This window comes from Pelophylax lessonae (assembly GCF_965119305.1).
Source record: "Pelophylax lessonae genome assembly, chromosome: 6".
Taxonomy (NCBI): Eukaryota; Metazoa; Chordata; class Amphibia; order Anura; family Ranidae; genus Pelophylax; species Pelophylax lessonae.
Window position 1 is genome coordinate 294,926,072 of NC_138773.1, and position 25,780 is coordinate 294,951,851.

A 25,780-nucleotide genomic window follows, 5' to 3' on the forward strand; every position below is an offset into this window, starting at 1 on the left:
AACCTGCATCAGTATTTGGTAGGGCATCAAACGCCCCTAGAAGTGATGAGGCCAGAACAAGTTGAGGCGATAGTAGATTGGTTTGCTGCTGACAGTGCCTCCAGTTCCTTCACATTGTCTCCCACCCAGTCTACTGCAGAAAGGTCAGAGTTGGCACCTGCAGCCAATGTCCAACCGTCTTTCACCTCACCCCCTTGCAAATCAGGCCAGCAGTCTGAGCCCCAAGCCATACAGCAGTCTCTTATTCTTTTTGAGGACTCTGTCAGCAGGGTTTCCCAGGGCCATCCACCTAGCCCTGCCCCAGAAGTGGAAGAGATTGAGTGCAGCGATGCCCAACCACTTATTTCTCAAGATGAGTACATGCAAGGATCATCGCAGCACGTCTCCGATGATGACGAAACGCAGGTGCCAACTGCTGCGGCGTTCAGCATTGTGGAGACCGACAAGGAGGGCAGGGGTGAAGACTGGGTGGAAGATGATGTGGAGGACGATGAGGTCCTCGACCCCACATGGAATGAACGTCATGCAGGTGACCTGAGTAGTTTGGAGGAAGAGGCGGTGGTCGCACAGAGCCACCAGCACAGCAGAAGAGGGAGCAGGGTGCAGAAGCGGAGCGGCCGTGCCCTAGACACTACGCCCGCTACTGCCCAACGCAGCAAGGGAACGAGCGCACCAAAGTCAGCTCAAAGGAGTTCTCTAGCGTGGAAGTTCTTTAGAAAATGTGCTGATGACAGGACACGAGTGGTTTGCACCCTGTGCAATCAGAGCTTGAAGCGAGGCATGAACCTTCTCAACCTGAGCACAACCTGCATGATCAGGCATCTAAGTGCAAAGCACGAGCTGCAGTGGAGTACACACCTTCAAAACCAAGAAACGTCTCTGGCTCATCCTGCTTCCTCTTCTGCTGCAGTCTCGGCCGCTCCAGCCACATCTGTAGTGATACCGGCACCTGCCACCCCGCAAACAGACGATCTGTCAGCAACACCACCACCTGGGTCACCAACAACCATCTCCACAATGTCCCGTGGAAGCGTTCAGCTTTCCATCTCCCAAACACTTGAGAGGAAGAGGAAGTACCCCCCTACCCACCCGCGATCCCTGGCCCTGAATGCCAGCATTTCAAAATTATTGGCCTTTGAAATGCTGTCATTCCGTCTGGTGGAGACGCACAGTTTTAAAAACCTTATGTCGGTGGCTGTCCCACAGTACGTCGTGCCCAGCCGCCACTACTTTTCCAGGCAAGCCATCCCTTCCCTGCACAACCAAGTGGGGGAAAATATCAGGTGTGCACTGCGCAACGCCATCTGTGCCAAGGTCCACCTAACTACGGATACGTGGACCAGTAAGCACGGTCAGGGGCGTTATATCTCCCTAACGGCACACTGGGTAAATGCAGTGGCGGATGGGCCTGAGGCGGATAGCAATTTGGCGCATGTCCTTCCACCACCGAGGATTGCAGGGCGCTTCAGTTTGCCTCCTGTTCGTAACTCCTCCTACTCCGCTTCCTCATCCTCTACCGCCTCCTCATCCGGACAGCGTAACACCTTCACCACCAACTTCAGCACGGCCAGGGGTAAACGACAGCAGGCAGTTTTACAACTTGCCTGTTTGGGGGACAAACCACACACCGCGCAGGAGTTGTGGAGGAGCATGGAACAGCAGACAAATGAGTGGTTGCTGCCAGCGAGCCTCAAGCCCGGCCTGGTGGTGTGTGATAACGGGCGAAATCTCATAGCAGCTCTGGGCCTAGCCGGTTTGACGCACATCCCTTGCCTGGCGCATGTGCTGAATTTGGTGGTGCAGAGGTTCCTTAAAAACTACCCCGATATGTCAGAGCTGCTGCAGAAAGTGCGGGCCGTTTGTGCGCACTTTCGGCGTTCTCACCCTGCTGCTGCTCGCCTGGCAGCGCTGCAGCGTAACTTCGGCCTTCCCGCTCACCGCCTCATATGTGACGTGCCCACAAGGTGGAACTCCACCTTGCACATGCTGGAAAGACTGTGCGAGCAGCAGCAGGCCATAGTGGAGTTTCAGCTGCAGCACGCACGCGTGAGTCGCTCTGCGGAACAGCACCACTTCACCACCAATAACTGGGCCTCCATGCGAGACCTGTGTGCCTTGTTGCGCTGTTTTGAGTACTCCACCAACATGGCCAGTGGCAATGACGCCGTTCTCAGCTTAACTATCCCACTTCTATGCCTCCTTGAAAAAACAATTCGGGCGATGATGGAAGAGGATGTGGCACAGGATGAGGAGGAGGAGGAGGATGAAGAGGTAACATTTCCAAGGCTTTCAGGGCAGTCATTCGCAAGGGGCTCCGAGGGTGGGTTCCTGCACACGCAAACGCCAGGGACGCAATTGTCCAGCAGGGGCACAGTTCTGGAGGATGAGGAGGATGAGGAGGAGGAGGAGCTGGAGGAGGAGATGGAACCATGTTCACAGCAGGGTGGCACCCAGGCCAGCTCATGGCCATCACTGGTGCGTGGCTGGGGGGATACAGAGGACACGGACGATACACCTCCCACAGAGGACAGCCTTTCGTCGCCTCTGGGCAGCCTGGCACACATGAGCGATTACATGCTGCAGTGTCTCCACAACGACCGCCGAGTTGCCCACATTCTAACTTGTGCTGATTACTGGGTGGCCACGCTGCTGGATCCCCGTTACAAGGACAACGTACCGTCCTTAATTCACTCACTGGAGCGCGATCGCAAGATGCGCGAGTACAAGCGCACGCTGGTAGACGCCATGCTGCTGGCATTCCCATCTGACAGCGGGGCCACAGTGGAAGCACAAGGCAGAGGAGGAGGAGGAGGAGGTCGCCAACGCAACCAGGGCACCGCCAGCACCTCAGAAGGCAGGGTTAGCATGGCCGAAATGTGGAAAAGCTTTGTCAGCACGCCACAACAAACAGCAGCACCAGCAGCTCAGATGGAACGTCTTAGCAGGAGGCAGCATTTTACCAACATGGTGGAGCAGTATGTGTGCACACGCCTACATGTAGTGAATGACGGGTCTGCCCCCTTCAACTTCTGGGTCTCCAAATTGGGCACATGGCCTGAGCTTGCCCTTTACGCCTTGGAGGTGCTGGCGTGCCCTGCAGCCAGTGTATTATCTGAACGGGTATTTAGCACGGCTGGGGGCGTTATAACAGACAAGCGCAGCCGCCTGTCCAGAGACAATGTGGACAAGCTCACGTTCATTAAAATGAACCAGGCATGGATCCCACGGGACTTTTCCGTACCTTATGCAGAATAGCAATGGATACCGACCTTACCCACCCATTGTTCCATTTTTGCTCTTTCTCACTCTTTTGGGGTGTACCCTCATTTAAAATTTTTGAAAAGAAGCAGTGTTGGCTACCTCGTCCTCCTCCTCAGGGCCAGATTAATGTAGGGGCTATTGGAGCTGCAGCTCCAGGCCCCTACCTTTTATATAGGCCCCGGGTTGGCCATATTCACTGTTACCGCTCTTCTGTCACTTGTAAACACAGAAGTCTGGCTTCTATGCTCGCTTCCCCAGGCAGCACCCTCAGAACCTCCCCACACAGCGTGAAGGCCGGACAAGGAGGGACAGTTGGCGATGCATGGATGTGTTTATGGGCTTCAGAGACAGCATCCCATGTTGAATTAGGCATGCATGGCTGCACCCTTCCTCCTCTGGGTGCATGGCAAGGCACGGCCCTTAAGGCCCTTCAAAATCCTCAGCACCAAGCCCATGATGCTGTTAATCCGGCCCTGGTCCTCCTCCACCGCCGCTTCCACCTACACCGCCCATAGGTGTGCGCAGCCTATTGCATTAAGGTGTGCACCCCAAAGTTGAAATACACATGCATGTGTTTGCCAGCAGGGAGAGTAATGTATCGGGGCCATGTACCTGTAGGCAAGGAGAAATAGAGCAGAGCAGGTCCCAGGGAGATCTTTCCCATCTCCTCACTGGCAATGCTATGTGCCCTAGGTGATTAGGGTGTGCCCAGGCACACCCAGCACACCCTGTGCGCACGCCTATGTCACCGCCACATCCACCACCACCTCAACCTCCCTCCTACTCCATATGGGCCTCGTCCTTCAGAGATGAAGAAGAACATTGTTTTATTTTTCTGTTTTTTTTTTGTTGTTTTAAGTTATTTCCCTATCCACATTTGTTTGCAGAGCACTTGCCATGCTCTTAATTACGTTTTGCTGCCATTTGCAGCACTCTAGCCCTTTCCTTTGGTGTTTTAGAGCCATTTTAGTGCCTTAAAGTTCGGGTCCCCATTGACTTCAATGGGGTTCGGTGTCCGGGAAAAGTTCGGTAAAAGTCCGGGACACGGACCCGGACTTTTTTTTAAAGTTCGGCCGAACCCGTCGAACACGGACATCTAGGTGTTCGCTCAACCCTAATTGCTTTTAAAGAATCTGGGTTCCATTATATTGATATTCATTCACATGTGCTCCTGAGGAAGATCATTCGAAATGCGTTGACTCTACATGTGGATTATTGAATGAACTAATGTGTGAACCCTATAATGGAGATGAAGCTATATGTGATTTTACATTTTATGGACAATACATTTTGCATCTTTATATGGTTATTTGGTGTCATTGTTTAAATGCCCTATAAAAAGTCCATTGCTACAATTTGAAAAAAGTGACAGCAGAAAAAAGACCAAGTGGTCCATCGAATCTCCCCACTTCTGCTAGAAGTCTATTCCAAGCCTCAACTACCCTTTCAGTAAAAAGCAGGAACACAGATCTCTGTCTACATCCAGTCAGAGCACCTCCCTCACACAGTTAGCAAGCACCCCCTAGGGACACAGTTAACCCTTTAATCACCCCTGATGTTAACCCCTTCCCTGCCAGTGTCATTAGTACAGTAACCATGCATATTTTTAGCACTGATCACTGTATTGGTGTCACTAGTCCCCAGAAAAGTGTCAAAAGTGTCAATTGGGTGTCTGATTTGTCCCACTAAAAAAACCCTGATTGCAGCCATTACTAGTAAAAAAAAAAAATAAAAAATATCACATGGTTTGTAGAAACCCACCAATATACCCTTATTGGGATTTTTTTTACCAAAAATATGCAGCAGAATACATATTGGCCTAAATTGATGAAGAAATCTGACTTTTTACATTTTATTTCATTGGATGTGTTTCATAGCAGAAAGTAAAAAGATATTGTTTTTTTTTTTTTTTCAAAATTGTCAGTCTTTTTTTGTTTATAGCGCAAAACATGAAAACTGCAGAGGTGATCAAACACCACCAGAAAGCTCTATTTGGGGGGGGGGGGGACATCAATTTTATTTGGGCACAGCGTCGTACGCAATTGTCAGTTAAAATAACACAAAAAATGGCCTGGTCATTAAAGAGGTTGTAAACTCAATTTTTTCTTTTTTTTTCTTTTTCACCCTGAAAGAGAAACACATAATGAGCTAGTATGCATCGCATACTAGCTCATTATGCAATACTTACCTTAGAACGAGCCCCCGCCGTGCCGCCCGCTCACCTCTATGACGGGCGACATGTTCAGTCGCCCGTCTTCCGGGATCTCGGCATCCAGCCACCTGACTGGCCGGAGCCGCGGTGACGTCACTCCCGCGCACGCGTGCGGGAGCCGACGGTCACGGCACAGGACTCTGAAGGAACGGCCGCTGGTGCATGTAAGGTAAATATCTCCTAAACGGTACATGTTTAGGGGATATTTACAGTACCTATAGGTAAGCCTTATCATAGGCTTACCTATAGGTACAACTTGCAGAGGAGGGTTTACTTCCTCTTTAAGGGGGTAAAACCTTCCGGAGCAGAAGTGGTTAATACAGGGAATGCATTAGGAAAAAACACCTTCAGACTTTAGAACCACTTTAAGGTAACTGATCTCCATAGTGACTGCAAAAGCAAGTAAAGTTTTGTATACAAGGTCATTTTACAGCTCGCTACCCAAATATAAATGATTGTTTTTGAGTGGCATTTTGTATTAAATAAGTGGAAATACATCTTTATGGCCCGACAATCTCACGCCTTTGAAAAGAGAGTTGAGCACTTCTTTGCCTCCTTTGATTGTCCTTATAATTGCACAGAACTATTTCACTTGTAGATGACGCGAATGTGTCTTTAATGAGACATGAGAATGAATTTCTTTGCGGCGAGCCCGAGCATTGAACTTAAGTTGAAAAGTTGATCTTGAAATGGCAATCTTTGAAGTATCTCAGTACAGACAAGTCTAGAGAGCCCGTGTCTATTGAACTGCAATGAAAATGTCACAGGAAAAGTACATCACTTCAGAAGGTTAATGATGGAGGTTGTAGCGGAGAGACGGATGTATTTTGAGATTTGAGTAGGCAGATTTCACTTGTACGCTCGGTGACCTCGTGTATGAAATCACTACGATAGTGGAGTTTAACATGTATTTATGGAACTTTGCAAATTTCATATTTGAAATAATCAAAGGGAACCTACTGTGTTCTGCAACAAGTACACATTTTAAATGAGAACCGCAAAGTTTACCCAGCAGTAACTTTCCATGTGACATGCATATTATAAGAGATAACCTTTCTATATTGTACCCATTACATTTAATCGATTTTTTTTATTCCTCTGTGTATTCTAAGGTGGCGCTGGAACCTCGAAATGACGCTGTGTGTAAACTTTGTATTTATATTGTTGTAGCATGCTGATAATCTCACTTTGGGGCATCCAAAAGATAGGTAGGCAGCCTCTAAACAACAAAGCTTTCCAATAGTCACCTTGTGTTTGTGGAGGAAATAATTGGATCTGGAATTGAAGACCGCACCACAATGGTCTGAACATTGCTGTACTATCACACTATTCCCAAAAAAACATTACATCCGAAGCCCTTATAAACTGTATTTTAATTTTAGCAAGCCCTGAAGAAGGAGACGGGATCAAAATAGATTTTTTTTATTCCTCTGTGTATTCGAGTGTGGTGGCGCTGGAACCTCGAAATGACGCTGTGTGTTAACTTTGTATTTATATTGTTGTAGAATGCTGATAATCTCACTTTGGGGCATCCAAAAGATAGGTAGGCAGCCTCTAAACAACAAAGCTTTCCAATAGTCACCTTGTGTTTGTGGAGGAAATAATTGGATCTGGAATTGAAGACCGCACCAAAATGGTCTGAACATTGCTGTGCTATCACACTATTCCCAAAAAAAACATTACATCCGAAGCCCTTATAAACTGTATTTTAATTTTAGCAAGCCCTGAAGAAGGAGGCGATGGCTTGGCCTTAGAACCATGTTGCATTTTGCAATCATATTTGGAATAAACTTAATTTTTTTTTTTTATATTTTTATTGAAAAATTGTGCAAAGAATAAACATGACAAGATATACACTCATATCATAAACATGCAAATATTGGATGCATCACAATAAAATGAAGGGAACCTATTGTGTTCTACAACAAGTACATATTTTAAATGAGAACCGCAAAGTTTACCCAGCAGTAACTTTCCATGTGACGTGCATATTATAGGAGATAACCTTTCCATATTGTACCCATTACATTTAATAGATTTTTTTTTTTTTTTGGTGCTGAAACCCGGGATCAAAATAGATTTTTTTTATTCCTCTGTGTATTCGAGGGTGGTGGCGCTGGAACCTCGAAATGACGCTGTGTGTTAACTTTGTATTTATATTGTTGTAGCAAGCTGATAATCTCACTTTGGGGCATCCAAAAGATAAGTAGGCAGTCTCTAAACAACAAAGCTTTCCAATAGTCACCTTGGTTTGTGGAGGAAATAATTGGATCTGGAATTGAAGACCGCACCAAAATGGTCTGAACATTGCTGTGCTATCACACTATTCCCAATAACTCATTACATCCGAAGTCCTCATACACTGCATTTTAATATTAGAAAGCCCTGAAGAAGGAGACGATGGCTTGGCCTTAGAACCATGTTGGATTTTGCACTCATAATTGGAATAAACTTAATTTTTTTTTATTTTTTTAATATTTTTATTGAAAAATTGTGCAAAGAATAAACATGACAAGATATACACTCATTTCATAAACATGCAACTATTGGATGCATCACAATACAATAAAGGGAACCTACTGTGTTCTGCAACAAGTACACATTTTAAATGAGAACCGCAAAGTTTACCCAGCAGTAACTTTCCATGTGGCATGCATATTATAGGAGATAACCTTTCCATATTTTACCCATTACATTTAATAGATTTTTTTATTCCTCTGTGTATTCGAGGGTGGTGGCGCAGGAACCTCAAAATGACGCTGTGTGTTAACTTTGTATTTATATTGTTGTAGCATGCTGACAATCTCCCTTTGGGGCATCCATAAGATGGGTAGGCAGGCAGCCTCTAAACAATAAAGCTTTCCAATAGTCACCTTGTGTTTGTGGAGGAAATAATTGGATGTGGAATTGAAGACCGCACCAAAATGTTCTGAACATTGCTGTGCTATCACACTATTCCCAATAACCAGAGATGTATAGTAACTAAGTAGAACTACTTCAATACTGTACTTAAGTACCGAAAGGCGGTATCTGTACTTTCCTAGAGTAGAATTTTTTTCTCCTACTTCCACTTTTACTTCACTACATTTTTTCAATGATTTCAATACTTCTACTCCGATATTTTTTTTTTTTTTTGTGCTGCATAGTTACTCGTTACAATTATAAAAATGACAGGTTTCATGAAGCTCAAAACGTGTGTATTATCAGTGAATACGAAAATAAAAGCCACTGTATGTATAAATAAAAGCTGCATTTGAAATAATAAAAAACAATATGATGTTCCAACATTTGACTCTTTCTTTAATAACTACATAACAGTACTTGTACTTTTACTTTCAGTACTTGAGTAGCAATTTTTTTTTTCAAAACTACTGGTACTTTTACTTCCAGTACTTGAGTAGCAAAATTTTTCAAAAAACTACTTGCAATACTTAAGTACAAAAAATGTTGAATACTTTAGTACTTCTACTCAAGTCACTTTTTGATCGAGCACTTCCACTTCTACTCAAGTCACTTTTTGATCGAGCACTTGTACTTTTACTCAAGTATGGGTTTCGAGTACTTTATACAACTCTGCCAATAACTCATGACATCCGAAGTCCTCATACACTGTATTCTAATTTTACCAAGCCCTGAAAAAGGAGGCGATGGCTTGGCCTTAGAACAGGCCGTTCATGCTGTAAAATCCTCCAATGTGGCTGAATTAAAACAATTCTGCAAAGAAGAGTGGGCCAAAATTCCTGCACAGTGATTGCCAGTTATTGATTGCAGTTGTTGCTGCCAAGGGTGGCACAACCAGTTATTAGGTTTAGAGGGTTAATTACTTTTTCACATAGGGCCAGACAGCTTTTTTCCCTTAAGAAATTAAATATTCATTTAAAAACTGCATTTTGTATTTATTTGGGTTATCTTTGTGTAAAAATTATAATCTGTTTGATGATCTGAATCATTTAAGTGTGATAAATATGCAAAAAAATTAAATAAAAAATCAGGAATGGTGCAAATCATGTTTTCACAGCACTGTAGGTATCTTTTGCAAAGAAGTGGTTTTAGAATTCAAAAGCAGAAATATGTGAGATGGTTTTAAAGGCCAGTAGTAGAGATATGTTTGATATGGTATGGAGTACGCCAGTGGTCCTCAACTCCGGTCCTCGGGGCCCACTAACAGGCCAGATTTTAAGTATTAACAATAACTCACCCTAGCTCCACCGCACTGTGAGAAGATAAAGAGCTAAGTGTCGGTGCTCAGGCTGAACGTCCAAACCAAATGTTATATGAATGAAGCCGGCACACGAAAAGGCTTCTTCCAAGTAAAATTCTTTATTCCGACATGGATAGCGGTGACAACATGACAAATGCCTACGCATTTCGGCTTTACGCCTTCCTCATAGCATCTTAAGTATTTTAGTATTACCTTGGGGAGATGCAGACTAGAATACTGCAATCACTGAGCATCAAATGAGATCACCTGTGATGTAATTTCGTTATATTGCAAACCTGGCCTGTTAGTGGGCCCCTAAGAACCGGAGTTGAGGACCACTGTAGTATTCCACCAAAGAGGTCTGTGCCAAAGAAAAATATGAATTTTAGCAAATCTCACAGGGGCGAGCCTAAAAAAATGGAACAATGAGAGAAAAGTGTCCTAAACGGCAAAGGGATCATTGTTGCTCAACTACTGCTGTGGGGTTGTTCCTCCATGAGGGGAGCTCTGTACTGGTTCTAATATAGATCAGTGAAGTCACTGATTTCCAGCCAGGGTTTTATCCAGTGTTGAGCCCTGGTCAAGGGGAATGGTGTTGCTCTCAAAAGGTGTTGGATGCTTTTATACGACTTTTGTACCCACAATTAAAATTATCATGGATTCTTTCATCCAGTTTTGGTCTGGCACTCCTTTCTGTATTTCTATGGTTTGAGCTACTGTTGGATGCCCATCGTGGGAAGCCTTGCTGTGTGGAAGCCACCTTACCTGAGCTTTGGAGGTTGTTAGAAGTTTTACTTCATCTGAATATATATGCAAGTCTAAGTTCCTAGGGCCTTTTTCAGTATGTTGCTCTAAACTCCAAAAGAGTGAAGAGTTTGGGGTAGCAGGGAGGTTTATAGAGGAGAAAATTATAAGAAAAAGTCACCTTTTTGATTTAGTGTAATGGAGGCCATTAGTCTCTTTAGCAAGTGACATTTTAATAATTGAGTATATGGGGGAAAAGGCCAGTCTGAACAGGGTCAAGAGTTACATAAACGGAAAATGGTCTATTATGGCCATGGCATTTAGAAGCATAGGAGAAAAAAGGAATGGGAATGATAAGTGGAGTGTAGTAAAGGAATGGTATTTCAGCAGAATACATTTGTGTATTAGAAGGCTGAAAGGAAGACACCCACAGAAATTAAAGTCTTTCTAAACTGTGGCTGCGTTAGTTTACTTTTTCAGGCTTTTTTCTCTTATTGTCACCTGGGGACCCTGCCAGTAACACACCTGTTGTCTTGGGGTGACAACGCTCACTTCGTACTGTTAAGCTTTCTTATATTACATTTTTATTCCTGGTATAGATATCCACAAAAAAATTAAAGGTAAAGGACAGAAAACTAAGTATATTAATTGTTTACTTGTGTTGTTTTTACTTTCCATTAAAGGAAAAGTAGGGCCAAAACTCTTTTCCCCCTACTTCTCATATGGGTCACAGAAGTGCACTTAGTTCTGCACTCCTGTGACCCATTTTCATCTGACAGTGGGCTAAAGTCCATTGTCAGATGACGTAACTTATCTGGTCCATACTCCAGAGGAATCCCAACTTTATTGTTAGTATCCACCCATATGCCTGACCGGCAGCTAGCTAAGACTCTCAGCATGCCGCTGAGAGCCTGAGCCAGCTGCTCCCACCTCCTCCACAGCCCGGCGCTCTAGTGAGCACTGGAGGGGAAGAGCAGAGAGCTGGTGACTGACAGTCATCAGCTCCCTGCTCACCGAAGACCAAGAACTGAGCGATCAGCTGTCTTTGATCACTCAGTTCTCGGTGTAGAGCTAGCGGTGAAATGATGCAGCATCAGAGCAATCAGAGCACTAGGTGAGTATGTGTAATTGTTTTGTTTAAATACCATACTTCTCTTTCAACAATCTTTATTAATTTGAAATATGCCTCTGAATTTGCTAGAAAATTTGATTACTCCAGGAAGAGTCATTTTCATAGAATAGCTCCTTCCTGTTTGCTCATCAGCTCCAAGACCGAGAACTGAGTGATCAAATGACCACTGATCTCTCAGTTCTTGGTCTGCTCTAAATGGACGTCAGTGACTGTTAATCACAGCTCTCTGTTTTGCCTCTCCCGCTCTCACTGGGCTAAGGAGAGGGTGGGAGTGGCTTGCTCTGGCTCTCAGCCACACACTGAAAAGCGGAGCCAGCTGTCAATCAAACATCAGGGTGGATCCCAACAATATTGTCGGAATGCTCCCTGTGCCTGCAGTGGCTCTTCCCATAAGCTAATAGGGGGCCATAGCTGACTCTGGGCCACAGGAGGACAAAAGTAACTGTATTCCTGTGACCCACAAGAGAAGTATGGGCAAAAAGCTTTGGCCATACTTCTCTTTTAAGTGCACATACAGTATAATCTTATGGGAATATTTTTGGTGAAATAAATGGTCCAGCAGCAGGGTCTATTTTATAAATGAAACAGTCACTGCTGATGATAAAACAGAAGATACAGTGTGCTTGCAGTAGATGAGAGGGATACTTGTACAAGATGACAGATAGCAGAGAGAAATGATGACAGAACAAAGGTGACTTTGTCTACAGCTATGTGGCTCAAAGAACAGAGAAATGAATAGCAGGTAAATGAGGTGGGCTGAGGGAAGGTAGTTTAGTGCAATGACATGTCTCGGATTGTATTGATTTTTCTCAATAAGGTAGTTGGGCAGGGAAAGCCAGTAACCAGAGTCCTGACCCTTATTTTCTACAACCAAGATGTGAAACGTTGTCATCTTCGTTGTTTCTGTCATTGATACTAAACCACTTTATATTTTATTACTTGGGCAGAAAGATCTGGGGGTCCTGACTGCAAAACTGAGAGGGCCGAAATGTATTTTAATTGATGTTGAAGTGTTAAAGATGGTTGTTAAAGCTGTAGAAGCTTCAAAGAGCCCACATCTAGAGGCAATATTGCAAAAACCCAAGTATCCCAAATAGATTTCACACACTAGATGGATCAGAAATGTGAAATATGTAAATCTCCTATTTGATTCCAGCTTTCCAAGCTTCTCACATCTACTAGGAATTATTAGTTTTGTCTTGAAAAACCATCACTTGTCTCCAGTTTCCATCAAGTGAAATACAACCTGATTACGTTTCTGAATTCCTTACAGGATACTTTATATTAGAGACTGACAATTGAAGTTTCTTTGTGTTCAGGATTAGATTGTAAATCAAAGTCTTGTTGGGTACGGAAGGAAAGATTTCACTCAGTAAATGTCTATCTGAAGGACTCATCCGGTGTGACATATTAAACAAACTTATCAGGCTTATGTCCATTGAGGCAAGATGGAAAATACAGTCATTGGTTTGAAAAGACTTTTCTGCTATTGATTGTTTTACTTGGCAAGTTGGATTCTTAACTTTGTAAAACAGCATTTACTGGTATTTTTTTTTCCACTTGGGGATATAATGTCAATATACAGTAGGCTTTGTGGTGTCCACTTGCCTTGACTAAAGGTCAGCTTCATCCATAGTGGATTATTCAGTTTCGGGTGGGCAGTAATGAGTTGAATCCCCCAAAAGTTATTTACGTATCTTGCTTGAGTGCTGGTTCACACTACTGCGGGTGCGCTGATCGCATGTAATTCGGAGCACAGTGCTCCTTCATTACATGCGATCTCCTGTGCGGATGCAAATTCAGCCATACACTTTGTATGGCTGAAATTCGCACTGCACCCGCACAAAAGACGCACAGGACCCTTTTTTTCAGCCGCATCAGGATCAGATCGCACAGTGGTTCACACTTGTGCGATCCGATCCTGTGCAAACTGTCAGATCGCACTGCGATATGCAATCAAACTGGGGGTGTTGTTAACATTTAATTGACACCCCCTGCGTATCGCATATGGCAGTGTGAACTGCCTCTTGTGCGGATGCGATGTGGGAACAGGCTGCGAATTCGCAGCCTTCCCGCATCGCACAAGTGTGAACCGGCACTCAATGACGAGTCTTCCTGACAATATTTAGTGACTTCTAATTTTAAACCTACCAGAATATATTCGAAGCGTGGGAGGAAACCCATGCAAGTGAAGGTAGAACATTAAATACAATAAAAACTGCAGCGCTAGTATCAACTTAACAACCAAATATTCAACATGAAAATACACATATAAATATGTAAAACAGTAAATTAATCCCCAAACTGTGAAAAATAAATAAATAGTGCTGGATTTCCACAAGTCACTAATTATTCATAAAGTGTCCATAGTAAGCAGAGTGTCCGTCAAATCGTAAAACCTCTGTAGAGAATGACTTGTGCATAACAGGCCTCCACCAAGTCGCTACAATGCAAACTCACCAGAAATAGTAGCTGTCTATGTTATAGGGCAGCAATTATGAGAAAACTGAGGCATCTTAAGCTCAACGCGTTTCGTGAGAATATCTCACTTCTTCAGGAGTGGATGCTATGGACGGGTCTGGAGAGTACATAACATAACGTAATCAAGTATAGGAATATATAACACAGTGTCTAATTAAATATTTGAACTCATCAAAAACCCTATACAAATGTAGCATACTTACAAGTGTATCAAGCCAAAATGAACAACAAAGGCGCTGTTATCCTGAGGCAGTGGAAAGGGGGCATAAAGTGAGATATTCTCACGAAACGCGTTGAGCTTAAGATGCCTCAGTTTTCTCATGCACCGTTTTTCGACTGTACCTACATGCATGTGTGTGTATATATATATATATATATATATATATATATATATATATATATGTATATATTGTGACAGGAAGTCAGGTAAATCTGTGGCTGTTGTCACAGACGGGAGATACATTTCTGCCTTGTTTAGACAATTCACCAATTACTATCAGTGAGCTGAGAAAGACTTCTGAAGGTGAGGTGGTGTTGACTTTTTCTGTGTGAAAAGAAAACAAATAGACTATTGGTTTTCTGCTGTATGACCAGCAGTGTCTGCCCAGCAGCAGTAGGTTGGGACAGACACCATAGGTAGGTTCCTGTGTTGTGAAGGTAGACGCCCCAAGTGGCCAGGGTTTATTTTATGTTTGTTTGATTTATGCTGTTTGGATGCTTGTTTCCAGCAAATTGGAAGAATAAACCATAGACCGTTGTTTTCAACCACTCCTCAGCTGTCTCTCTGTTTAACGAACCCACCCAAGGGGTCACCCACACCCGCTACCGAGCTAACCCCTTACACATGGTGGAGTGCCGCGGGCAGTTAAAAATAAACCCTGGCCACTTGGGGCGTCTACCTTCACAATACAGGAACCTACCTATGGTGTCTGTCCCAACCTACTGCTGGGCAGACACTGCATGAAGTTGTCCAAAATGTCTTGGCATGCTGACGCCTTAAGATTTCCCTTCACTGGAACAAAGGGGCCAAGCCCAACCCCTGAAAAACAACCCCACACCATAATCCCCCCTCCACCAAATGATTTAGACCAGTGCAAAAAGCAAGGTCCATAAAGACATGGATGACCGAGTTTGGGGTGGAGGAACAGTCCTGTGTTCAAGATTTGTAAATAACTTTTTTTTAGACCATTGCCACCCTGCAGCTCTATTGTGTTCTACTGGTGGAGTGGGGGAGGGGCCTTTTCCCTGCCAATAGAACACGATTACTGCTAGCGGCTTTAGCTACCAGCAGTAATTGCATGCCAAAAATTCCTCACACTGGTTGTACTGAAGTTGATCGATGGACCAACCAGTCTGCCCACACATGAATTTAATCTTGGTCGGTCCCTGCTGAACTGGCCGCGATCCGATCCATCTTTGGCCGGCTTAAAGAGGAAGTAAAGTCTGCACTTTATTTTCCTACCTGCAAAGTAAATGCATAATATGCTAGTATGCATCGCATACTAGCACATTATATGACGCTTACTTGCAAACGAAGCCCGTGTCATCCCTGCTGGAGGCCGCATTAATCTTTGCCCGTCTTCCTTCTGGGTCTGCGGACTTCGGCTGTACTATTGGCCAGAGCTGCGTGCTGTCACTCCTGCGCATGCGCGCGGGAGCCGCAGGTCACGGCACAGGGCTCTGAAGAAACGGCACGTGCGACTGTTCCTTCAGGAGCGCATGCGCTGATGACGTTATTGGCTGCATGCAATGCAAAAATCTCCTATGGTGCAAGTTTAGGAGATATTTACAGCACCTACAGGTAAGTCTTAGGGTCCTTTCACACGGAATGGAGTCTGTTCTGCTCGCTCAGCGGGGGATTGATCCGTCGATCTCTGCTGAGCAGGCGGATGACAGCTCCTTCTCCGCTCTGTGTGCAGAGACAGAGCTTTCAGATCCCTGCTGTCCTCTATGGGGGAATCGGATGAGAACAGACCACCTGTCCGTTCTCATCTGATCCCATCCGATCCGCCAAACGGATGGAAAGTAGGGTTTCCATCCGTCCGGATTTCATGGACAGGATCGGAATCGGATAGCAGCGGGTGTCTCCGCTGACATCCGCTGCCCCATAGGGATGCATGGAGTGTCAGATCAGGTCCGCCTGAAAAACTGACAGGCGGATCGGATCGGATCGCCCGTGTGAAAGGACCCTTATATAATAACCTATAGGTACAAATTGTAAAGGTAAGTTTACAACCAATGGAGATGTTCCTTACAGTTTGTGCACTGGTTATACCTATATATTGAATTCAGTTCAGAAACAAATACTCCTGCAGGCGCGTTGCCTTTCTGTATGTGTGACAGACGTTTATACTGATGAGACTGATTTATATAGATCCAATGTTGTGTCTCCTGACAGGTGTACGAGGTAGTCCCCTGTTATACGGAATGCAATCAGTACTTGTGGGTGTCTGAGCCGTGGTCCGCCTGCAAGCTGCACAGCGAGGGGAAGACCGCCGGCTGCGGGCTCGGAATACAAATCAGAAGAGTGCGGTGAGTGAAAGAAGCAGTTCATCTCCGCTGACTGAACAATACATCATGTGTGAGACGCTTACTGCAGTGTCAGACCTTCAGCAAAGACTTCACAACTTTCTTCTGCAATGTTTTTTTCTGTTGCCAACTGAATACAGAGTTTTTGCTCTGGAAACTTAGGGCTCATTCTCACAGACGGCCGGGGGGGGGGGTCATAAAGGCAGGCGGTTGAGCCGCAGTTTTATGGCCCCCTGACCACCCATCAAAGCTAGGGCATGCAGCTAGTCAGGGCTTTACCCATCTTACAGCCATTGCAGCAAAAATTAAACAGCATGTGGCAGTTGGCAGGCGGTACCACCATGGAATGTGGCCCATTCAGGTGAATGGGGCTGGGCCGCAACCACCCTGTAATGTATGTAGTGGCATAGTGGGTCGGCATTTGCAGGGCTAAAACAGGCGCTGAGGAGACAAAATATTATATATACTTTTCAAACGGCTATGAAGAGCGTTCCACCATGGATTGCTATTCAGAGGGAGGCAGAGGCTGTCACACATATGAATGAGCTCTTTCAGTGAGTGGTGAAGGTGTAGGTCAGGGGTATGCAAACTGTGGCCCTCCAGATTTTTGCAGAACTACAAGTCCCATGAGGCATAGCAAGACTCTGACAGCCACAAGCATGACACCCAGAGGCAGAGGCATGATGGGAGTTGTAGTTTTGCAACAGCTGGAGGGCCACAGTTTGCATATCCCTGGTGTAGGTGTAGCAGATATAGGTGCAATATGCAATCAAAAAAAAATTAAAAAATAGTGTAGCTCCTAACCAAGGGAAACCTGTACTAAGAGGCTGTCATCTATTTGGAAGTGTGAAACAGGGTGTGCAGCGCTTAATAAGGCAAGATAAAATAATTTTGGTCAATAAGACCAAGAGATATTAGAAAACAATAAGACCAATTTGGAAGTGCCTATTGCATGGCTACCTCTAGCTTTAAAGCAGAACTCCAGTCAAAAATAACAAAATAAAGGTGAATAGACGATTAAAAAAGACATTTCAGCAAGCTTTTTGCTACAATATTTTACTTCAGTTCAAAGACTTCCCTTGCAGTATTTTGTTTGCCACTAGAGGTCCTCAGTCTGGACCCAGCCCCTGACCGGACATTGAAAGGAGAAGCGGCACAGTGATGAGCTCATCTCTCTGTCGCTCTGCTTTCTCCTCCTATCAGCATGCTTCTTAAAAGCACATGACCTAATCAGCTTCTTGTGCTGCTGCTTCTTCAACTCACACTCCGACCATGAACTGCAAGAGGCTGATGCCAGATCAAATTTTGGCACTTACACTGCTTTCACATAATACATATATTTAAAGCAATATTAAGCACACACTTGTCCCTTCTCTGTCTGTATGTGGATGATGGCACTGTAATTGATTTAATAGAAAAACCATCTAAGTACCTGTTTGCTAATTGATATACAGCTGTCACATGACCCAGCTCTCTCCCAGCCTGTCCGCAGGCAAACATAAGCAGGAGGAGCTTCAAGTCCTCTGCTGCTGGTCACATGTTCAAAATAAAAAAAAATAAAATAAATAATAAACAAACAGCCTTTGGAATACAGAGTAAAATTAATTTATATCAATAAACTGTTTACAATTGCCATGAAAATATATTTTTGAAATCAAATCATTATTATTTTTTTGGCAATAACATAGTGTGGCCGGATATCCGTCAGTCACAGGTAGTGTCACGCCCCTCCAGCCTGTCTCTTAGAATAACAGGGAGGTGAAGCCTTTACCAATCTACATGTAATATTGCACCCCCCATTGTGTTTAGCTGGTTAATGAGCATGGAGGAGGGGAGGGGTTAGGCTGTCATATACCATTTGTCTTGTCCTCACTTTCTATGTGTAATAAAATGTACAATTTTTGAGAATTCAGATTTTTCTCCATCATTTAGCACCGTTAAAGTCCCACTTGCCCCCCTCTATTGTAGTTTGTCATATACCACTGTGTATACGCCTACATGTGTGACTCTATAGTCACATGGGCAGCTCAGATGTGATAGGGAGGAAATTCTCTGGGTAGAAACTCAGTGAAAACTTAACATGTGCAGAGTTTCCACCACAGCTGCAAAATTCCTAGCTAAATTGGGGACTTGGACAGAAGGGGGAGATAGAGAGCAGCAGGATCAACCAGGTTTTTTTGCAGAATACAGAAAAGGAATCTCATAGTGACTGAGTGATTATGAAGAGTATGTAATACTTCATTTATTGATAGTTTATTTGGTGGGGTTTAGTGACACTTTCATGGTTTTATCAATCATCACAGAACAACATTCATTTGCGTATTTTATATCTGCCAAAAGTTCAGCTTTAATACTTTCTGTATCATGTGGAACAAGAAATAAGTAAGGCTGAAGTCAGAACTCTTGATGATTTACATATTTTCTCTGGGTTGGTTATTCAGAAAATACTAAAGCCACAGAATCAGGTAACAGCCAGGCAGCTGGCATTTTCAGAAAGCATATTTTTTTCAGTAAAGTTTTCTTAAAGCGGATCTTCACCCTAGAAAGAAAGCATAAAAGTCAGCAGCTGCACATACTGTAGCTGCTGGGCTTTAATAAAAGGACACTTACCTGTCTGGGGATCCCACGCTGTTTTTCACCTGGGCCAGTTCTTCAGCAGTCTTTGGGTCCCTGGTGTCATCATGTTTAGTGTGGGAAGTCGGCTGTGGCTCCTTGCAGCTTCACGGCTGGCTTCCCACTGCACGTGTGTGAGCTGCACTGCGATCTGTGAATGGTCCTTCAGCCTCCTGGGACTTGTGATGTGTCCCAGAAGGCTGCAGGCAAGGGGGGGGGGGGAGGGGTGGTGGGAGCTGAACTGCTGCTTGGTTTGCCAAGGATTGGGTACTTGTCAAAACAGGAACCTGCTCACCCCCCCCCCCCCCCAAAAAAATAAATAGAGTGCCTTATGGTGAAGTTCCGCTTTAACCACTTTTTGTCCATGCTATAGCTGGAAGATGGTTACAGCACAGTCCAGTTCTAGGTGGGAGTCCAAACAAACTTGGGGGTTAGGTTGGAATCTGCAACAAAGCTTTTTTTTTAAATTCTTGCAATAGATCACCAATGTGAATGTTTCTTTATTTCTCAACAAAAGTGGAGTTACGGTTTAACCACCTGAGTACGTGATTTCGTGCACAGGGTCTGGGGTGCGCACCGGTGATTGGACACAGCGGGAGCCAATCAGCGCGTCCGGCAGACACGACAAAAAGTGGTTAACCACTTAAGCCCCGGAGGATTTGGCTGCTAAAAGACCAGTGGGTATTTTGCGATTCGGCACTGCGTGACTTTAACGGACAATTGCGCGGTCGTGCGACGCTGTACCTAAACAAATTTGACATCCCCGTTTTTTTCCCACAAACAGAGCTTTCTTTTGGTGGTATTTGATCACCTGTGCAATTTTTTGATCACGCGCTATAAACAAAAAAAGAGCGTCAATTTTGCAAAAATAACAATATTTTTCACATTTTTTATATGAAATTCCCCAAAAAAAAGTAAAAATCAAATTTTTTTAACATTTTCGGCCAATTTGTTTTATGCTACCTATGTTTGGTAAAAAAAAAATTGCAAAAAGCGTATTTTGATTGGTTTGCGCACAAGTTATCGCGTTTACTAACAAAGAGAAAGATTTTTGTCATTTTTGTTGTTTTTTTTTTAACGCGTAATGGCGGCGATCTGCGATTTTTTTTACAGTACTGCGACATTGCGGCGGACAGATCGGACCCTTGACTGACATTTTTGACACTTTTGGGGTTACCAGTGACATTTCTACAGTAATCAGTGCTATACATATGCACTGTTACTGTAAAATTACACTGGCAGTGAAGGGGTTAACTTTATTTGAGAGGGAGGTGCTGTGTATGTCCCTAGGGGCGTGATTCTAACTGTGATTGGCTGTGGCTTGAGCTGTAGGAACACTGATCAATGGTCCTACATAGTAGAACCGTATGATCAGTGTTTCTACACAGGGGAGAATGACAGGCAGCTTGTTTACACAAGCTGCCTGCCTTTCTCCCTCTCCCCCGACGATCGCAGAGTGACCAGCAGACATTGGGTCCGCCGGTCACACGCGCGGGGGGGGTCCGTGACCGGGCGGGAGCGCGCCTCCGGCGGCGCGCGCTCGCTCCCCAGAGCCTCACAGGCTAGTGACGTTTATTTACGTCACTTTGCCTGTGAGGGGCTGACCGCCACAGTATATCTACTTGCGGCGGTCGGCAAGCGGTTAAAGAGTATTCTGCTACATATTTTTGGTAAAAAAAATCCCAATAAGCATATATTGATTGCTTTGCACAAGTTATAGTGTCTACAAACTATGGGATATTTTTTTGGATTTTTTATTTATTTATTTTTTACTAGTAATGGCGGCGATCAGTGATTTATAGCAGGACTGCGACATTGCGGCAGACAGATCAGACACCTAACTGACACTTTTGACACTTTTTTGGGGACCAGTGATACTAATACAGTAATCAGTGCTAAAAAAAAAAAAATGTGCTAATGACACTTGCAGGGAAGGAGTTAACATCAGAGGCGATTAAAGGGTTAAGTGTGCTCCTAGAGAGTGCTTTCTAACTGTGTGGGGGATGGCCTAACTAGAGAAAGACAGAGATCCGTGTTCATGCTTAGCAGAAACACAAGATCCCCATCTTCTTCTCTGACAGAACGGCCTATGTAAACAAGGCAGGCCGTTCTGCCTCTCCTTTGAACAATTGACAGGTCCCAGCGGACATCTAGAACTGGACTGCGCTGTAGCCACCTTCCGGCTATAAGCATGGACAAAAAGTGGTTAAAGCGTATTCTGCTACATATTTTTTTTCTTTTTGACCATGCTATAGCTGGAAGATGGCTACAGCGCAGTCCAGTTCTAGGAGGGAGTCCAAACAAACGTGGGGGTTAGGTTGGAATCTGCAACAAAGTTTTTAAAAACCCTTGCAATAGATCACCAATGTGAATGTTTCTTTATTTCTCAACAAAAGTGGAGTTACAGTTTAACCACCTGAGTACGTGATTTCGTGCACAGGGTCTGGGGTGCGCATCGGTGATTGGACACAGCGGGAGCCAATCAGCGCGTCCAGCAGACACGGTGTCCGCAGGGACCCGCCGATTGTTCAAAGGAGAGGCAGCACGGCGGTCTGCCTATGTAAACAAGGCAGACCGCAGTTCTGTCAGAGAGGAAGATGGGGATCTTGTGTTTCTGCTAAGCATGAACACGGATCTCTGTCTTCCCCCAGTTAGGCCATCCCCCACACAGTTAGAAACCACTCCCTAGGAGCACACTTAACCCTTTGATCGCCTCTGATGTTAACTCCTTCCCTGCCAGTGTCATTAGCACATTCTTTTTTTTAGCACTGATTACTGTATTGTATCACTGGTCCCCAAAAAAGTGTCAAAAGTGTCAGTTAGGTGTCCGATCTGTCTGCCGCAATGTCGCAGGCCTGCTAAAAATCACTGATCGCCGCCATTACTAGTAAAAAATAATGTAACGGAACCTCAGACCTACACTGTACTTGTGGTCTTCCTTCAGTATACGGCTTCCTCACAGTCATGATCATAGATATCAAATCCCAGCTGCTGTCATACAAAGCTAGCCTGGAAACAACTAACTCCTTTATTGAACAAGAAACAGACTTTTATACACTTGAGAAGTATGTCAGTCACTACATGAATATTTACCCAAAACATCACACGATGAATAGATTACGAGGTACAGCTGACTCATGGCTAATCCCAATTAACATGCTAATTAACTCATTACACTTAAGCCAGCCTGGAAGACCAGACTGCCGACACCAAATCTAAAACAAGATACAAATACACATATCATAGTGTAAATACTGAGAACACACTGTAAACAATAGGTGAGCAAATCAGCATAAGGCCTCTTTCACACGGTCCGCCTCCGTAGGCGGATCCCTGTTGCTCAGCGGGGATCGATCCGTGATCCCCGCTGAGCCGGCGGATGACAGCTCCGTCTCCGCTTGCAGAGCGGAGAGGGAGGTGTCTCAGCCCCCGCTGCCCTCTATGGGGGATCGGATGAGAGCGGACCGCCTGTCCGCTCTCATCCGATCGGATCCGATTACTGAACGGATGGAAAAATAGGGTTTCCATCCGTCCAGATTTCACGAACAGGATCGGATACGGATGGCAGCGGGTGTCAGCGGAGGTGTCTCCGCTGACACCTGCTGCCCCATAGAGCTGCATGGAGGATCCGATCAGATCCGCCTAAAAAACTGACAGGCGGATCTGATCGGATCGCCCGTGTGAAAGAGCCCTAAATTACAATGCGTGGAAGACAGGTGGTTGAGCTGATGACATGCATCTGTTACAAGTCTGACCAACTGAAGCAGTCCAAACCATCAATTTATCTGTCACATAGTTTTTACACTCTCAGTGACGGTGCGACCGTCACAAATAATAAATAAAAATTGCATAAAAATATCCCATAGTTTGTAGACGCTATAACTTGTGCAAACCAATCAATATACGCTTATTGGGATTTTTTTTACCAAAAATATGTAGCAGAATACAAATTGGCCTAAATTGATGAAGAAATTTGATTTTTTTATTTTTTTAATGTTTTCATTGGCTGTGTTTTATAGCAGAAAGTAAAAAAATATATATTTTTTTTTTTTTAAACTTGTTGCTCTTTTTTTTGTTTATAGCACAAAAAATAAAAATCGCACAGGTGATCAAATGTCATCAAAAGAAAGCTCTATTTGTGGGGAAAAAAAGACATCAATTTTATTTGGGTACAGCATTTGCACAACTGTGCAATTGTCAGTTAAGGTAATACAGTGCTGAATCGCATAAAATGGCCTGGTCATTAAAGGAGGTAAAACCTTCCAGGGCTGAAGAGGTTAAGGTAGTTTTTCCAATAGCACACAAGAAAAGAATATCAAAGACAGCTTTGTAAAAAGCATTTCCGTGGAGGTAAATAGGTGTGAAGTAAAGCATGGCCCTCACTACTCCACAATATTTGACGCTGAGAAAGAACATACTGTGCACTCGGGGGACAGGCAAGCAGGGAAAGGCAACACTTCATAGCTGGATTCTCCAAACTATGACTATAGCAAATACAATTACTTTAGAAGCCAAATTACAATTAAATGCTATTAAAAATTGCCTTTCCTTTTCAGCCTGCAGTGCTGTAATTTTCTATAAAATTCAATGCTATATGGCAACCTGGAGGTTTTTCTGGTGTACAAAACACCTACAGAAATGTAATTTCCTGCTTGTGTGATTGGCTCACAGATATTCCCAGAAATCTGCACTAAGATAACCGGTCAGATTTTAGGCATCCTCTGCAACACAAATTTAAGTTTTGGGGAGGTACTCTGAAAGGGTTAATTACTTCTAGTGGGAGGCAGTCCCTGCAACTTTATTCAATAGAACACTGCAAGTGCATTAGCTGATTGATAATGAAAAAGTCACTCTCATTCACGTTTACTTTACACTTCAACACAAACAGGTAGGAATCTGCAACAGTTTGTTAAGATCCTTGTAATGTCTCAAAATGCATTAACCCTTGTTTCTGCTGTTAAGTTTCATCCAGGTCCTCCCATGGAATATCTCGATACTATCTGCACTGTATTTATTTTGAGAATAGAATGAGCCTTGTGAATTATGATTTGGGGCTATTTAAAGCGTAACTCCATTTTTGTTGAGAAAAAAATACAGTAAACCCCCTCCATCGTGGGGGTTTACGTTCCGGACCCACCCGCAATAAATCAAAATCTGCGAAATAGAAAGACCCTATTTAAATACACTGTAGGCATGTTTTTATAACTTTCACTGTACCTTTAAAGGCATTTTAAGGTCTTTAACCACTTCCATACAGAGCAGTTTGACACCCTTCCTGCCCAGACCAATTTTCAGCTTTCAGCACTCTCACACTTTGAATGACAATTGCTCAGTCATGCTACACTGTAACCAAACAAATTTTTTATCATTTTTTTCACACAAATAGAGCTTTCTTTTGGTGGTATTTGATCACAACTGGGGTTTTTTTTTTTCGTGATATATGCAAAAAAAGAGCAAAAATTTTGAAAAAAAAAACACTTTTTTTTAGTTTCAATTATAAAATTTTGCAAAAAATTAATTTTTCTTCATACATTTGGGCCAAAATGTATACTGCTACATGTCTCTGGTAAAATTAACCCAAATTAGTGTATATTATTTAGTCTGTGTGAAAGTTATTGAGTCTAGAAGCTATGGTACCAATTACTGAAAATTGATCACACCAGAAGTACTGACTGCCTATCTCCTTTCTTGAGGCCCTGAAATGTCAGGACAGTACAAATACCGCCCAAATTACCCCTTTTTGTAAAGTAGACAGTCCAAGGTATTTAGTAAGAGGCATGGTGGGTTTTTTGAAGTTGTAATTTTTTCCCACAATTCTTGGGAAAATGAAGAAAAAAATTTTTTTTTCTTTTTTTTCCCACAAAGTTGTCAATTTATAAGCTATTTCTAACACATAGCATGTACACAGCAAAAATTACTCCCAAAAATACATTCTGCTACTCCTTCCGAGTATGGCGATACCACATGTGTGAGACTTTTACACAGCCTGGCCACAAAAAGATACTCCACGTCCAAGAAGCACCTTCAGGCGTTCTAGGAGCATAAATACACATAAAACTTTCTTACTACCTATCACACTTTTCAAGGCCCTAGAGCACCAATACAATGGAAAAGTCCACAAAATGACCCCATTTTGGAAAGCAAACACTCCAACGTATATTCTATGAGGCATTATGGGTCCTTTGAACATGTCATTTTTTTCCACAGGTTTTTGGAAAATGTGGGAAAAAAATGAAAACTTTTTTTTTTTACACAAAGTTGTCAATTTATAGGATATTCCTAACACATAGCATGTACACAGCAAAAATGACACCCCAAAATTCATTCTGCCACTCCTCCTGAGTATGGCAATACCACATGTGTGAGACTTTTTCACAGCCTAGCCATATAGAGGGGCCTAACATCCAAGGCGCACCATCATGCATCCTAGCCACTTGCCTAGGCCTATTTTTGACATTTGGTGTTTACAAGCTAAAATCAGTTGTTTTGCTAGAAAACTGCTTAGAACCCCCAAACATTATATATTTTTTTTTAGCAGTGACCCTAGAGATTAAAATGGAGATTATTGCAATATTTTTTATCACACCGTATTTGCGCAGCGGTCTTC

The 25,780-nt window shown here is 43.7% G+C and overlaps 1 protein-coding gene across 2 annotated transcripts in view; it reads left to right on the forward strand.

Annotated features, from left to right (window-relative positions):
- THSD7B (thrombospondin type 1 domain containing 7B) overlaps positions 1–25,780 on the forward strand; it is a 925,167-nt gene that overhangs the window by 707,858 nt on the left and 191,529 nt on the right. For both annotated transcript variants that reach the window (XM_082260936.1, XM_082260935.1), the window contains exon 17: positions 16,430–16,563. In XM_082260936.1, the coding sequence (XP_082117062.1) occupies positions 16,430–16,563 (134 nt within the window). The remainder of the gene's footprint in view (positions 1–16,429; positions 16,564–25,780) is intronic.